The 14833-nt window shown below is 35.1% G+C and overlaps 1 protein-coding gene across 10 annotated transcripts in view; it reads left to right on the plus strand.

Annotated features, from left to right (window-relative positions):
* Positions 1-14833, plus strand: part of Lar (tyrosine-protein phosphatase Lar) — a 506717-nt gene that overhangs the window by 457238 nt on the left and 34646 nt on the right. For all 10 annotated transcript variants that reach the window (XM_015317927.2, XM_089174791.1, XM_089174795.1 and 7 more), the window contains 3 exons: positions 2017-2199; positions 13518-13628; positions 14392-14667. In XM_015317927.2, the coding sequence (XP_015173413.1) occupies positions 2017-2199; positions 13518-13628; positions 14392-14667 (570 nt within the window). The remainder of the gene's footprint in view (positions 1-2016; positions 2200-13517; positions 13629-14391; positions 14668-14833) is intronic.

Consider the following 14833-nt stretch of genomic DNA (forward strand, 5'->3'; position numbering starts at 1 on the left):
TCGAACCACGTGTATTTCGAAACTGTTTGGTTTAATCTCGCTTCTCTCTCTCTCTACTAACACTAAGATAAATCTTCTATCTCACGAATACACTATTTATAAACTCGTCAAGTATCTAAATAAAACCAAAATGAAGATTTTTCGTCGTAAAATTCACTTTTTTACTATCCTTTTATTTATTCCAACAAATATTTCATCGAATAATACTATCGAGTTTACTTTTTGTTCGTTTTAAATAATTTGTTCAGTATTTTAAATAGCTCTCTCGTTAATATTTATAATTGATTATAAAATTGCATCAAGATTTAGCGTATTAATATTTCATTATAAATACTGACTATCCATTTAAATTGTTTTTTTATTTTTTCTATTTTATTAATCAACAGAATTTAACACACATAAGTCATATTATTTATTTATTATAAAATATTAACTCGATAAATAACATTATTTCGTTCTTTAGTTTATCTACAATTAGGTTCGTTTAAAATAAATATCAAAAATAAAGTATGGAGAGAATATCATTGGATCGGAAAATTTTACAAAGTTTTCTATTTATTTGTGATGTTCTTTTCTCTCTTTCTCTCTCTCTCTCTCTCTCTCTCTCTCTTTATTTCTTATATAAAATCTTTTCTGAAAGAAAAGTTTAGCAAGGATACATTGAATTCTTATCTCATCGGTGATGGCAGGAACACCGTGGCTCGCATCTATCCATATCCAGTGGAAGACTTTTGGAGAAACAGAAGCTTCCTTTTCCATGATAGTAAATGGAAGGAGTATTTGCGTCGGACAGTAGTCGAATGGCTTTTCTTAACTTTCTCTCCCTTGAGAGAGTAAAAGGGCTTTGGTTTGGTCCTACTGGATACCCGTAGAGAAGGGTCATCTTGGGATTTGTTAGATCTATAAACGTGCTACTTCTTCCTTTCAAATTTCTACCTATATTAACGAACCATTCAACTAACTTTCAACAATTTCTATTTGTACTCAAAATTATCTTTCTTTTAAATCATACGTTCATTCGATATCTTTTACAAATTATCTTTATATTAAATTTAAGTAATTATATTTAAAAACAAATATCATGTGGGCAGATCACACGTGTTAGAAGTGAAACCTTCGAAAATCTAAGTTTCGAGAGAATGAGACGACTGCAGAATGTCAGGAGTAGGATAATTGTTGGGTTTATTTGTTATAATATTATAATTATATTATTGTTATCACATTCAAAAATTATTATACGTTTTATTGAAAACATATATAAATAGATAACATATTACACAGCAAGCAAGTTCTCAATTCAAAGAAATGAGACGAGTTGCTTCTGGTAACTAAAAAATGCATAGTAACTAATCACCTCTGTTAGTGTAGTAAACACCTCTATACTAAGGTTTTTTCCGAAAAGTAGTGAGGTTTTTTCCGAAAAGTAGTGAGGTTTTTTCCGAAAAGTCCGTAGGGTCTTTCCGATAAGTCCATAGGGTCTTTCCGATAAGTCCGTAGGGTCTTTCCGAGAAGTCCGTAGGGTCTTTCCGATAAGTCCGTAGGGTCTTTAAGAAGTTTTCACTTCAATAATTCAATTAAAGAAAAAACATTCGATCGATTTATGTAATCGTTAACTAATCAAAAAAAGTTCGTACCGTTTCTGAGTTAACGTATAAGTTACCTCATGTTACGAGTTACCTTGGTTACTTGATATTGTAATATATAATACATTATTTACTGATATCATATAACCAAGAAAGTTTGTGCTAATTTAATTAATAGTGATATACATGATACACAAACCTAAAGAATTATTGATACACTAACTTTTTTTAGTCACCTGATATTAAAACGTGCAATATATTCCTTACTAATATCAGGTAACCAAGAAAAGTTTGTTGCAATCAATTGAAATATATATTTAAACGTGAACTTAAATATACCATAAATTGTTATTATTATGAAATATTTCGTATTTATAATAAAAATAATATTTTTAATTGAACGATGTATCATATATCGTAATTTTGATTACAGCGGAGAATTTACCACCTGGCTTTCCGATGATCACTCAAGCGCCAGCAGCAAAGGTGGTAGAGATGGGTCATAATGCTGTTCTGCTTTGCGGAGCTGTTGGTTCACCGACGCCCATCATCTCTTGGGTACGAAATATGCTGCCCATGGACACGTCCAATCCACGTTTCACGGTTCTAGAAAGTGGTAAGTAGTAAAGATCAGTGCTTTAGCCATCGGTGACCCGTTACCTTCGACTTTATAGTCCGGACACGTTCGAATCTAACTTTGCTCATCCACTCGCGATCAAAGCATGATAGAATATCAGTACACCTACGGCAAGATCAAATCACGACCAAATCTTTACAAAAAAACGTTCATCTCGAGTTATTATTATTTTAACCAATTTTATATAAAATTTATTACAATTTTTTTCTAATCCCTTTCTTTTATAAATCTTCTAATTAATTGGGTATTTTTTCAACATTTTCTTAAATAAATGATTTTTATGTATGTATCCTTTTTTTTAAATAATAATTTAGGAGTATTTCAAATATTATTATATTGTTAGTAAAGTAAGTTCGTTTATTTAATAGTAAATTACAGACGATGTTTTCTGAATAAATAAAACTGTACGTACTTAATTATCAATCAAATAGATGATTTGCATTTATAATAATAGGAAGGACTTTGTTAAAAAAAAAAATATATATTAAAAAATACTATCCAAATGATAAATAATAATTAAAAAAAAAATATTCAAAACTTATATATTTAAATAATGAAAAATACTTTTTATTAGACACGTAACGCTTAAGGGTCTAAACATATATTCTTTGAAAGAATATCCATATAAAAGAAAAAAATGATAGAATAGATTGAAAGTAATTTTAGTAGAAAATATAAAAGAGTATAGACACACATACACATACATATATATACATATACATAGTAGAAAAGACGTAAGATAAGTGATCGAGGAACATGAGTTTTCGATGAAAAGAGGATATCGAACGTGGAAGAATAAAGTGTTTGAGCTCGTCTAGAACGAAAGAGAAAAAAAAAGAAAAAAAAAGAATGACTAGAAAAGAGAATAAGAGAGAAAGAGAGAGAGAGAGAGAGTGACGACGACGACAACGAGGGGATTCAGAGGGGTAGGTAGGTAAAGAGGGTTGAAGAGAGGAAGGGTGTTCGAGCCCCTGGCGCATGTCATATCTCGTTGAGTGCCAGAGTGCGTAAGTCACTGTCAACTCGCAGCAGCGTTGATCGAGTGGTCACGCGATATGGGAACATTCAGTACATCCATCTCGTTTGCCGAGAGCACACCTGCCCACTTCGCGAAGTACACTTCGTGTCTGGTCATATACGGTGCTCATAAGCGTCGACTATTGGCTCGCGTTCACCAACACCCCAACCATATCACCATTACTACTACTACTACTACTACTACTACTACTACTACTACTACTACTACTATTAACCTCATCGTAGTTGTCCCTCATCGTCGTAGTTGTCGTCAGATACTCGTATCCAATACTCACTCTCTTTTACTTCCTATCCAAGCTACTTTTCCCATAAAACGTATTCCACCTACTACTACTACTACTACTGTTCATGGCAAGGGTATATATAACATCGGCTGACACGATCCTTTCGATCGATCAGATGAAGATCTAAAATAAGAGAAAGAGGGAAGGAAAGGGATAGGGGGAAACTGAATTTTCAGGACATCGAAATTTTTACGTCAACCTTCTTCTTTCTCTATTTCTTTTTCCGTATGTGTGTCTGTCTGTCTGTCTTTTTGACTGTCTATCTTTTTCTTTCGTTTCTTTTCTATTTCTCGTTGGAATCGGTTTATTTCAGATCATATTCCCAAACGTGGCATATCATGATACGAAAAATTCAACGATAGATCCTAGAAAGATGTTTTTTGTATGATACTTTAGATTTTTTGAGAATTCTACGAATAGAACATATAAAATTTGGTAATTAACACTTGAAAACGAATTATTGCAATTTTTTAAAATGATATAAAATTTTTGTGTATTTTTTTATTTTTTCTTATATATATAATATGTATTACATTATGAAAATAATATGATTATTCGAGTAATATATTTATTTGTAAGCAACAATATAACAACCTTTTGCATATTTATTATCATAATATTAAACATACTTTAATGAATATATATTAAACTTTGCCTATTGTTTATGGCATTTGCTTTATTAAATATATATATTGGTATATGGAATAAATGCTGATTCGTATAGATAAACATGGATTTATTATCGTTTAATTGGATACTTTATTCGATAAAATTACATTGCCTTTATAATATCATTATTAAATATAGAATAAAAGAAAAATGAATATTTGTTTGACGAAATAATTACCATTGAATCTAAAAATAATAATAATAATAATAATAATAATAATAACAAATAAATAAAAGGTCAAATCTGTCAAATGAGAATATGTCAAAACGGGTCAATAATTTCAGTCTTTTAAAAGCGAACATATGATTTTATACAGAACAAAATGATAAAAAAGAAAAAAAAAGAGAGTAAATTCTCGATCTCGATTTAAATGGGAGAAAAAAAAAGAAAAAATGAAAAAAGAATGAAAAAAAAAAAAAGAAAAGAAAAAAGGAAGTAGTTATCTTGGATAAAAACGGCCTCGTTTTTCGCACGAGCAACGCAGCGAAAAACGCGTCATCGTGGGCATAGTAAGAGAAAGAGAATAAGGGTTTCACTTTGTTTTTATCGTCGGGGTGCGGTATCATTATCGAGCGAGGTACGTCGCGTAATACTCGGCATGCGCTGCCGTTATTCGCTCGACTATCTTTACGGCACACGAAGCTCGCAGTTTTACCGCGACGTGAAAAGTATACATTAGAACGTTGGTAGGAAGGATGCATCCCAGTAAACCAACCACCCATCCTCCTCCTCTCCCTCCTATCCCCTTCCCAACTATTGCTATATGTTGCAACTTGCAACTAGGACGTTACTTGATGCCACAACGTCTTTTGTTGTTACGAGATAGATAAATGTTCAAAAATGATGTTGACTTCTTTTCCCATAATACTTTTTATTATTATTGTTGTTGTGTTGTGTTATTCGTGGTGATAACAATAGTATTTTTTTGTTAAATCTAATAACCGCATAAGATCAGTCAAATTGTGAAAGTTATAATAAATATAATAATAATAATGGAATAATTTGAAATGAATAAAAATAAATGTTTGAGACAACCTATGTGCAAAAGACAAAACGCATCAGTCACTAAACTCGCATATTATTCCCATGTCTCATAGTCACTTTTCCTCCCTGTCGATATCAATACCTGTTTTCACCATACGATATCATACCACCTTCATTTCTCTTATACCATAAAATATATGGCTTAATGTACTGCAAAGAGTAGATCATGAGAAAACGTTATACCCTTTTCACTCTCTTTCTCTTTCTCTTTACATGCGTATAGACACACACACGCCAACCTTGACGGTATAAAGTTTAACCCCTGGAAAATGGATGTACCTAGGGGTAGGGAAGAAGAAAAAGGTTAGAAGCATAAACGTAGTGCGTCTGAAGGATGATGTCCATCGTGCCGAAAGGAAGGCTTTCATAAATCCTAGAAAATCACGTGTAAAACGTAAAACGCGTTTAAGCTCACATACTTTTCAATATTTTTTTTTTTTTTTATTTTTCTATACACAAACGCAACAATGCAAATATTTATTGGAAAAAAATCGTAATAGTTTTAAGTAGTAGTCTCATATATGACCAGATATTTCTAAGTAGTACGAATCAGGTTTCCATTATGATCAGACATTTCTAAGTAGTAAAATACAAAGTATCTTTATGTGAACAGACATTTCTAAGTAGTACGAATCAAGCGTCCATCGTGGTCAGACATTTTTAAGTAGTAAGAAACACACAACTCGTTTTTTAATAATCAGACACTTTTAAGTAGCACGAGTATATATATAGTCAAACATTTGAAAAAAGTAATTTATTATGAAGATATTATTACAAAATAATTATCTATGATATTAAAACTTTTCTGTACAAATAAAATGAATTTGAGCATATAATTGGGTACACATTAACATAATAATAATAATAATAATAATAATAATAATAATAATAATAATAATAACGATTTCGTTAAAGAGTACATCGCACGCATCTCAAAAGAAAGTTTTATTTGTTCCTTTCTACGGAAAAGTTTGTCCCCGTTTTAATTAGATTTCTCTTACTTTTGAGTAAGTTAAATCAGTTTAACGTCTCATTTAATCTTTAGCAACGTTTACTAAAGGTCACGATATAGTTTTATAGATAATATATTCTTATATCTTTTTCACTAATCCAACCAACTTTTCCTCTTCCTCTCTCTCTCTCTCTCTCTCTCTCTCTCTCTCTTTCTCTTATCTTATCTTATAAATTGTCTCTTTCGAAAGGATGAGAGGATAGAAAATACAAGAGACATGTATAGAAGCCGTAAGAACTTAATATATCCAATCGTTAAATTATATTTCACGGTCTCCGTTTAAGCGTGAGAAGTTTAGGGTTAACGTATAAAGGGAATAAGGACAAAGTAAAGGAATAAAAGCAGCAGCACATTGGATATAGAAGCTCGAGAGAAACAGAGAAAGAGAATAGTTAACTCTTCGTCAACACTCGTAAAATTTCAACCATTATAAAGCTCGTTGGCCTACAGTAGAAGTAAGTGTAAAAGAGAGATACAATAGAGAAGGAGTTTGAGAATAGGGCAAAACGGGGGGTTACGAAGAAAAGGGATGATTCTAAGTTCGAAACAAACCTCGAGAGTTATATGGGTACAACAGGCAAGGCTTAACACCTGTGCTGAAATTCCCACCGTTCTTCGGCTCTTTTAACACAACCAACCCCTCTTTCTCGTTCCCTCTTTTACTCTATTTCTCTCCATCTTTCTCTCACTTTCCTAGCAGAAACATCATCGCGAAACAAGGTGAACCTTTCTAGCACGTTCCAAAACTCTCAGTAGGGACCTCTTGCTAGACCAACCAACCAACCAACCAACTTCGCACGGACCGTCTTTTCTACCTTCTCGAGTTCAACTCCCTCACTCCTTTTCCCCTTCTCATTCGGCAAACCAAGCGAAGCAACGAACCCTTCGAGGAGGAGTTCCCTTGGGACCATTAGACCACCCTTTACCTTAGGGAACTTGACTTATGACGCCGCCTATACGAACGGAACTTGAGTGAGTTACCCCTCATCCTCGACCACAACCACCTTCTACAACACCACCCATCCATTCCTTTTCTTTTTCTTCTCAGGAAGCAGACGAAAAAAGACGAATGTAAAATATATATATATAGGGGAGAGTAGGGTAATGGGAGTCAGCGGGTAATAGGAGTCACCCTTACATCTACGAATCAGTACGTGTGAGCGACGCGTAAACAACGTACCTAGCTTCCCTCTGACCCCTCAACACTACCTGGAACGGCTCGCGCTAGTCAGCGCCCGCGCTATTGAGATACGCGCGGTATTTTTTTTTGTGCTCCGCTGATATAATTTTTCGTCAATGCAAATTAGAAGGTAAGTGTCGAATATCTGGCAGTATGCGATTAAGACTTTTACACGAGCCTAGTTAGACGTTCGAAATTGTGATGTGCAGTTCAGATTATGTCAATGTTTTAAAGATTTTTTTTATTTTATTCTTTTACTCATTAGTGTAATTGTGGGAAATGAGAGTCAGGTGACTCCTATTACCCGCAAGTATAGGGTAAGCAAAACAAAACAAAACAAATAGATTCACCGGTTCTTAGGATGTCTAAACAAGTAGGCCCACTTGGTTCTGAACCAGATATTGTATCACCAGTACCTGGCCCGTCAAACCAAATTAGTGCTAATTTGCATGATTTAATCAAGTTGCCAGAGAAAACATCTATTATAATTTCAAGAAAGGGTCGAAAGAAGCAACACGCAACAATTATAACTTCAACGCCAATAAAAAAAAACCTAATAGAAAAAGAAAATAAGAAAAAGAAAAAAACAGGGGGTATAGAAAAAGAAAAGAGATGGAAAGGTAAAGGTCAGGGAAAAAAGACTGCGATACAGAAAAAGGGTTCTGAAAAGGCGAAGCGCAAAGTATTTCAAGAAACAAACGAGACTGTTAATGTGGTTTAGATGCACCTCATGTGGGCTATGGGCTCACGATTCTTAGATTTTTTTTGACTCCAATTGCCCACAGGGTGACCACCATTACCCCCATGTTGGTGCAATGGGAGTCAAATCTGTTTTTTTTTTTAAACTTTTATTATATCCAAAGTTGATTGCCAAAGACACTGAGAAGTATTTATAATGATAGTTAATAAGGTAAATGATTTTTAAAGGCCGTTGCAATAAATAGTTTGCTTATAATTAAAAATTTATTTGAATTCTCGCTTAAGTGACTCCCATTACCCTACTCTCCCCTATATATAAAACTTGCTTTCAATTGGAGTCACCATTTGACAAAAAGAGGTAATTGAAGGAAAATAAGAGAACTCAGAACGGTTGGTTTATAAACGTCAGGTCTCTACGTTTTAGGTATGGTAGTTGTACTAGTTAAGAGGGGTGAAGAAGAGAGAGAGGAGTATTGAGAAAGCAGGTTGTTAGAAAACGCATTCGTAGCTTGCAACTGCTGCTGCTACTGCTACTGCTGCTGAGGTATTTTGTACGATTGCAACAAAGGTAAAGCACGAAGACGAACGACGTTCTCGCTCGAGTTAACGTTTAAAGCATTTTACCAAAGACATTCCTGTGCCCGCATGATCTTCCGTTTACCCGCACCCTTGTATCCGGTGGTGCCATCCTGTTAAACGCCGAGGAGTATTCTGCTTTTGACGTTAATGCGACTCACGTTCGGCTCTTTGATTAGTCGAAGTAGAACGCGATCGTACATCTTCCCTTTCCAATCAACCCCTAAAAACTACCCCTCTCCACCTCTCTCTATCTCTCTCTCTCTATCACTCTTTCTGTTTTCTTCCATCTCTTTCTTCCTTCCGTACTATTGTCGAGAATCTTTGACAAAAAGGAAATCAAGAATTAATCGTCATTATCTATGTGTGTGTGTGTGTGTGTGTGTGTGTGTGTGTGTGTGTGTGTGTGTGTGTGTGTGTGTGTGTGTGTGTGTGTGTGTGTGTGTGTGTGTGTGTGTGTGTGTGTGTGTGTGTGTGTGTGTGTGCGTGTGTGTGTGTGTGTGTGAATTTAAACTCTGCGTTTTCAAAAGTTTGACAAATATTCTAAGAGATTTATTGTAATTGTAATTTAAATATTGATTTATTCATTAAAACCACGATCGTAGTTTAATACTTAGTTAGTATAATTAGCATTAATTCTAGGAATATTATGCAAGAATTATTAAAAATTTACTCAATCGAGAGACTGAGAATATTTCGACAAAATCGATTGAAACTTTGCACGATGCTAAAAAGAAAAAAAGAAAAAGAAGAAAAAAAAAGAAACAATCAGGAGTGACAGTTGACATTTGAATTGAAATACATGTACTATGTCTGTCATAAAGCAAAAAAAAAAAAAGAATAAAAATAAGATGAATATTGTGATTGAATGGTTGTAAAAAGGGGAAGATAAAGAAAAGAAAAAAAAATAAAAGAATAAAAAAGAAAGAAAATCTTTCTGGAAGAAAAATTCGTCTAAGTGAGATCATTCGAAGTTAGGGGAGTATAAGAGGTGGGAGGGAGAAATGAAAGACGAAGGCGTTTTCTTCGAAGCGTGCCAAAGGAGAAGACGGGCTATAGGGGGTGGGAAAGGGGTGGCATGTACTAGGCATAAATATGTATACATATTTATGGGATGTCGTGGTACGTAGCAAAGGAAAAAAAAGGGCGAGAAAAAGAGAAAGAGAGAAAAAAAAATAGGAAGTTGAGACGACAGGAAAACCACTCTCTCCCTCTCTCACGCACACACACATACACACCCATATATACATTTTCTTTCTCATATACACCTTTACTCTGTGCACGTTTTCCACCTACATCGTATTTGTGAATCAATATTGAAATATCTTTCCTTATATTTAATATTGCCAGAAGAAGAAGAAGAAGAAGAAGAGAAGGAAGAGGATGAGGAGAAGGGAGGAAATAGGGAGGGTGGATGGGTAGGAAAAGAGAAGGACAAATACGAAATATAGTCACGACGCGTTTTCACGAATGTCTACGACGATAGTTTACACACAAATGTATAACATCGTTGTAGGAAACGTTTTTCACGAATATGGCATCCTAACTCGTAACTACTATAAACCAACCCCTATCGTATCTTGCGAGAGGAAAAATAAGTGAGGCAGTCTTTGCCAATAATGAGGGGCTGGCTGATGGTAGTTACTCTCTCGCTGTGAGGGCTCAGGAAAAAAAGTGTGGAGAGTAAATTTGTGTCTGCTGCGTTTAGTAATACTAGTAGTAGTAGTTGTAGTAGTAATAGATGTAATAGTAGTGGTATAGTGGTGATGGTGGTAATAGCATGTACTATACTACGTAGTGAGAATTCGATCTCGATAGAATTCAAATAACGAATATGTTTACACTGAAGGCATTCCATCGTAAAGTATACTTCTACCTGTCTACTCGTCGCGACTGTGTTTGAACAGAGCTTAGAAAGAGAACAAGTACATATATACATATATGTGTATGTATATGCATATTACAAACCCATCAGACACTTTCTTCCCTCTCTTACAATTGAATTTCGTGATTTAAGTTATTTCAACAACGACTTCTCTTCATAATTTTGTTGTTCGCTCTCCTATAAAAAGAATAGTATAATAAAATAAAATATTTTTCCTCTTGCTAGATATTTTTTGTTGCTATTCCTGCTTTTTGTTGTTTCTTCTTTTTCTTCTTCTTTATTTGTTGTTTATTTATTTTGAAACGTTTTAACGTATCTTGTTACGTGAGATAACGTCAGAGTCTCTCTCATCTTTTCTCTAACGTTGGTATACTCGTATATACATATATATTGGCATTAGAAACTGTCAGTACGTTTCTGAACACGATTTTCGTGAAAATGTTCGCGTGCGTCGATCATGTACAATTCATAACAAGGATAAGGGTGAGAAATAGAGAGAGAGAGAGAGAGAGAGAGAGAGAGAGAGAGAGAGAGAGAGAGCAAGTGAGAAAACTTTTCGACTAGAACTCATATTACCTTCTCCAAGTTAATCGTTAGTCATCGAGAGTAGTTTACTTGTAACTTTACGTTAATCTTTAAATATATATGTACATATATATATATATATATATATCTTTGATCAATCTATTTCATTATGTACAAGCACACGTATAGATACCTAGATACTTAACTTAACTATAAATTAGTATATTAGTGTAGAGAAGTTTCAATATTCTAATCATGTTACGTAACTATCTTTTATAAAAATTTTTTCATAATAATGTATTGAGTAATGTTACTCATCGTTCTTTATCGAAAAATCAGTCAGATTTTAAGTAGTACGAATCAAAATTTCTTACATGGTCAGTGACATTTAATATACCAAATAATAAATGAAAAAAAAAAAATCAAATGTGAAATAACTCGAAAAAATTTAAATAAATTTATCTTACATTTCATCGCAAAACGAACCATTATAACACTCATGGGGAAGGTGTATCCCATTCGAAGGGGGAAAAAGAAAGAAAGAAAATTGAAAATAAAAAAGGAAAATAACTGGTTCCGGCTTATTCGAACGATCCTTAAAGGAAAAAAAAGGGGAAAGAAAAAAGAAAGAAAAAAATAAAACCCGTGTAACTTTTTCGTTGGGTGTGTGTAGTGCTAACAATGGGCACGTGACTCGAAGAAAGATCTCTAACGTTATGGCCATACGCGTTCTCTTTCCTGCTTGGTTTACGAGAAATTGTAGATGAGGCACGATTACGTATTCCGATCGTATAAGATATCAGAACAGTACCTACCAACCTTCTTACTTCGTGTGATGGAGTGTTTTCTACCCTTTGCGACCCTTCAACACGACTACCCCTACCCCGTTCTTCTTTTCTTTCTCTCTTTCTCTCTTTCGTAAGAACTTCCTCGAGCTAAAGAAGAAGAAAAAAAAACCATGTAGAGAATACCTATGGCCTATTCATTCCCCTGGTTAGAAACTATCGAAATTACCGATGCTAAAGTAGGTGGTCCACTATTCTTGCAGGTTGAAATTAAGCAGGTTGGATAGAGGTAATGGCAGCAGTACTATCTGACTAACGTTGATTGCAGGTTCGATTCCACCGTTGATTGTGCTACCAAAAGCAGACCTTCCATTAGCAAACGTATCTACGTTCTTGTCGAGCATGTTCTTCTCTCTCTCTCTCTCTCTAACTTTCTCTTTCTCTCTTTCTCCAACTGTGTCTTTGCATACGATATAATCTAGATAAAAAGAAAAAAAGTAGGGGGAGGGATAGGGGGGGAAGAGAACAACCCTTTTCGAGTTCACTTCACAAACTTCGTTTCTCGAAGAAAGAGAAGGCCTCGTTAAGACCTGCTTTTGCCTTTTTGATATCTGCTCACTTTTCTCTCTCTTCCTCTTTTCCATCGTGGTTTATCTCACCCCCTCCCTCCCTCCCTCTCTCTTTCTTATTCCTTTGAGATCGATAAGAGAAATTTCTCGAGAATACTCCCTTAAGATTTTCGATTAGTATTCTCAATGATGAACGAGACGTCGCGCAATTAAGAATTGCGAAGATTCTCGGGAGAATTGCTTGGCGCATTGTTTACTTAAGCGAACCTTACCCTTCCTCCTGTTCCTTTTCCTCATCCTTTTCTTCCTCCTCCTCCTCCTACTCCTTCTTGTAGTCTGCCTCGCGAGAAAGGAAAGAGATAGGAATAGGAAAAGGGAGTAAGAACGAGATGGTAGTGGGGTTAGGGTGGTGATGGGGTTAGGGTGGTGGTAGGTATATACCTTGCAAACTTTCGTAGGGAGTTAAATTATACCGGAGGAGTGACGTCGGGCGAAGATAATCACACGCCTCGCAACAGCCAGTTCATCATTGCGGTATCGTGCTAAGGGGTTGATGCATCGTCGAAACCTTGCACGAACTGGCCGAGGGTGATGAGGGTATAGAGGGTAATGTTTGCTAGTCTCATTCTCTCCCTTCCTTCTCACCCCTTTCCTTTCTCACTCGCACTTTCACAACAAACCATTGGGTGAGAGGTAGGGGGGAGGGGAGGGGAGAAAACACCTCCACGCCTCTTCTCAGCACGGTAGGAACTCTATTAAGCTACGAAAAACAAAGTAAAAGGTTCATAAGTCAAGCAGGAATACAGACGTTTGTTAACTGATATAAACCCTAACTCTTGTTTCGCGTTGTTCGTTCAAACGAATTTTATTTTTCTTTCATTTTTTATCGGATATTTTTCATAAATATATATTTGAGGTACGTTTTAATGTAAAGAAAATTGTACGTATTTGTATAATAGGAAATATAATTATACGTAATGGATTCTTTTTGATTTGTTTTTTAATTTTTTTTTTTTTTCGTTTGTTTCAGGAACATTGCAAATTACCAACTCCATCAGCAGCGATCAGGCAAAATACGAATGCGTTGCGAACAACTCTGTTGGTACGGAATATTCCAAATCGACTATGCTCTATGTTAAAGGTATGTGCATTTATTTATTTATTTATTTATTCATTTATTTATACTTGTATGTGTGTTGTATATTTTACATACATATTGGAAAGGATTTATACTACGTGCATTCCCATATGTAAATACATTCTAACATATATATGTATACGTTTGATTATATGTGCGTTGGGAATACATATTGCAACGAGACATTACGAAATTCACGCTCGTATCAATCGAATTCAATGCGCTTTTCCGAGGCTCGCAAACAAACGAGATTCTGTCTCTTTAACGAATCCATTAGATACGATTAGGAAGTCGCACGAAATAAACCAATATTGCACTATAACAAAATCATTTTATCCTACGATCGATAATTAGCATTGACGTAAACGTAACGAAAATGTTGCTAGACGATGATTAAAAACGTTGGTTAAAGAAATAATTGATGTGAAGTGTTAAACACTGATACAATTTCTTTTCCTCTTTTTTTTCGATTCGAAACACGACCATTATACCCAATACTACTACGATCCCATAAACTTTTTAGCTTTTTTTCTCTACACGTATCGAGATTCTTCTTGCTACGTTGATAAAAGATTCAACGATTCGAATGGTTGGAAAAATACGTCGGATACGGAAAAAAAGTAGAAAAAAAAAAAAAACTACGGAAGCATGGTCGAACAGCACAAACGATACTACCCACCCACCCTTTCGGCCCCATCCCTAGATGGATAAAAAGAGAAATAAAAGAGTTGTTACGACGACCATTAAAAATGTATTCTGCTTTTAGTTCGTCGAGTTGCCCCGAGCTTTTCTATACCACCACCACCCGTGAGCGACGTCACGCTAGGAGCTTCCCTAAATCTGACCTGCGTCGCTGTAGGTGCACCGATGCCCGTGGTACAATGGCGAAAGTATCCAGCAACTGACATAACTCCTGATGACAATCTTCCAGTTGGAAAAAATGTTCTTTTCCTAACCGACATTCAAGAATCGGCTAATTATACTTGTACAGCTTCGAGTCAGATCGGTGTTATACATGCCACGTCTATGGTGAAAGTTCAATGTGCGTATTGAAGTAAATTAACATACTGATTTCTATGTGTATATGTGTGTATGTATATGTATGTATTCTAACGCTTAACGTCACTCCAACTACTTAACCTTACCTTCGATCGAGTTAACCTCATCCTCCTCCAAACCTCATCTACATCCCCCTTTCTATTCCTCAT

The sequence above is a fragment of the Polistes dominula genome, unplaced genomic scaffold (assembly GCF_049000335.1).
Source record: "Polistes dominula isolate Pdom_NZ unplaced genomic scaffold, Pdom_raw_medaka contig_16, whole genome shotgun sequence".
NCBI lineage: Eukaryota > Metazoa > Arthropoda > Insecta > Hymenoptera > Vespidae > Polistes > Polistes dominula.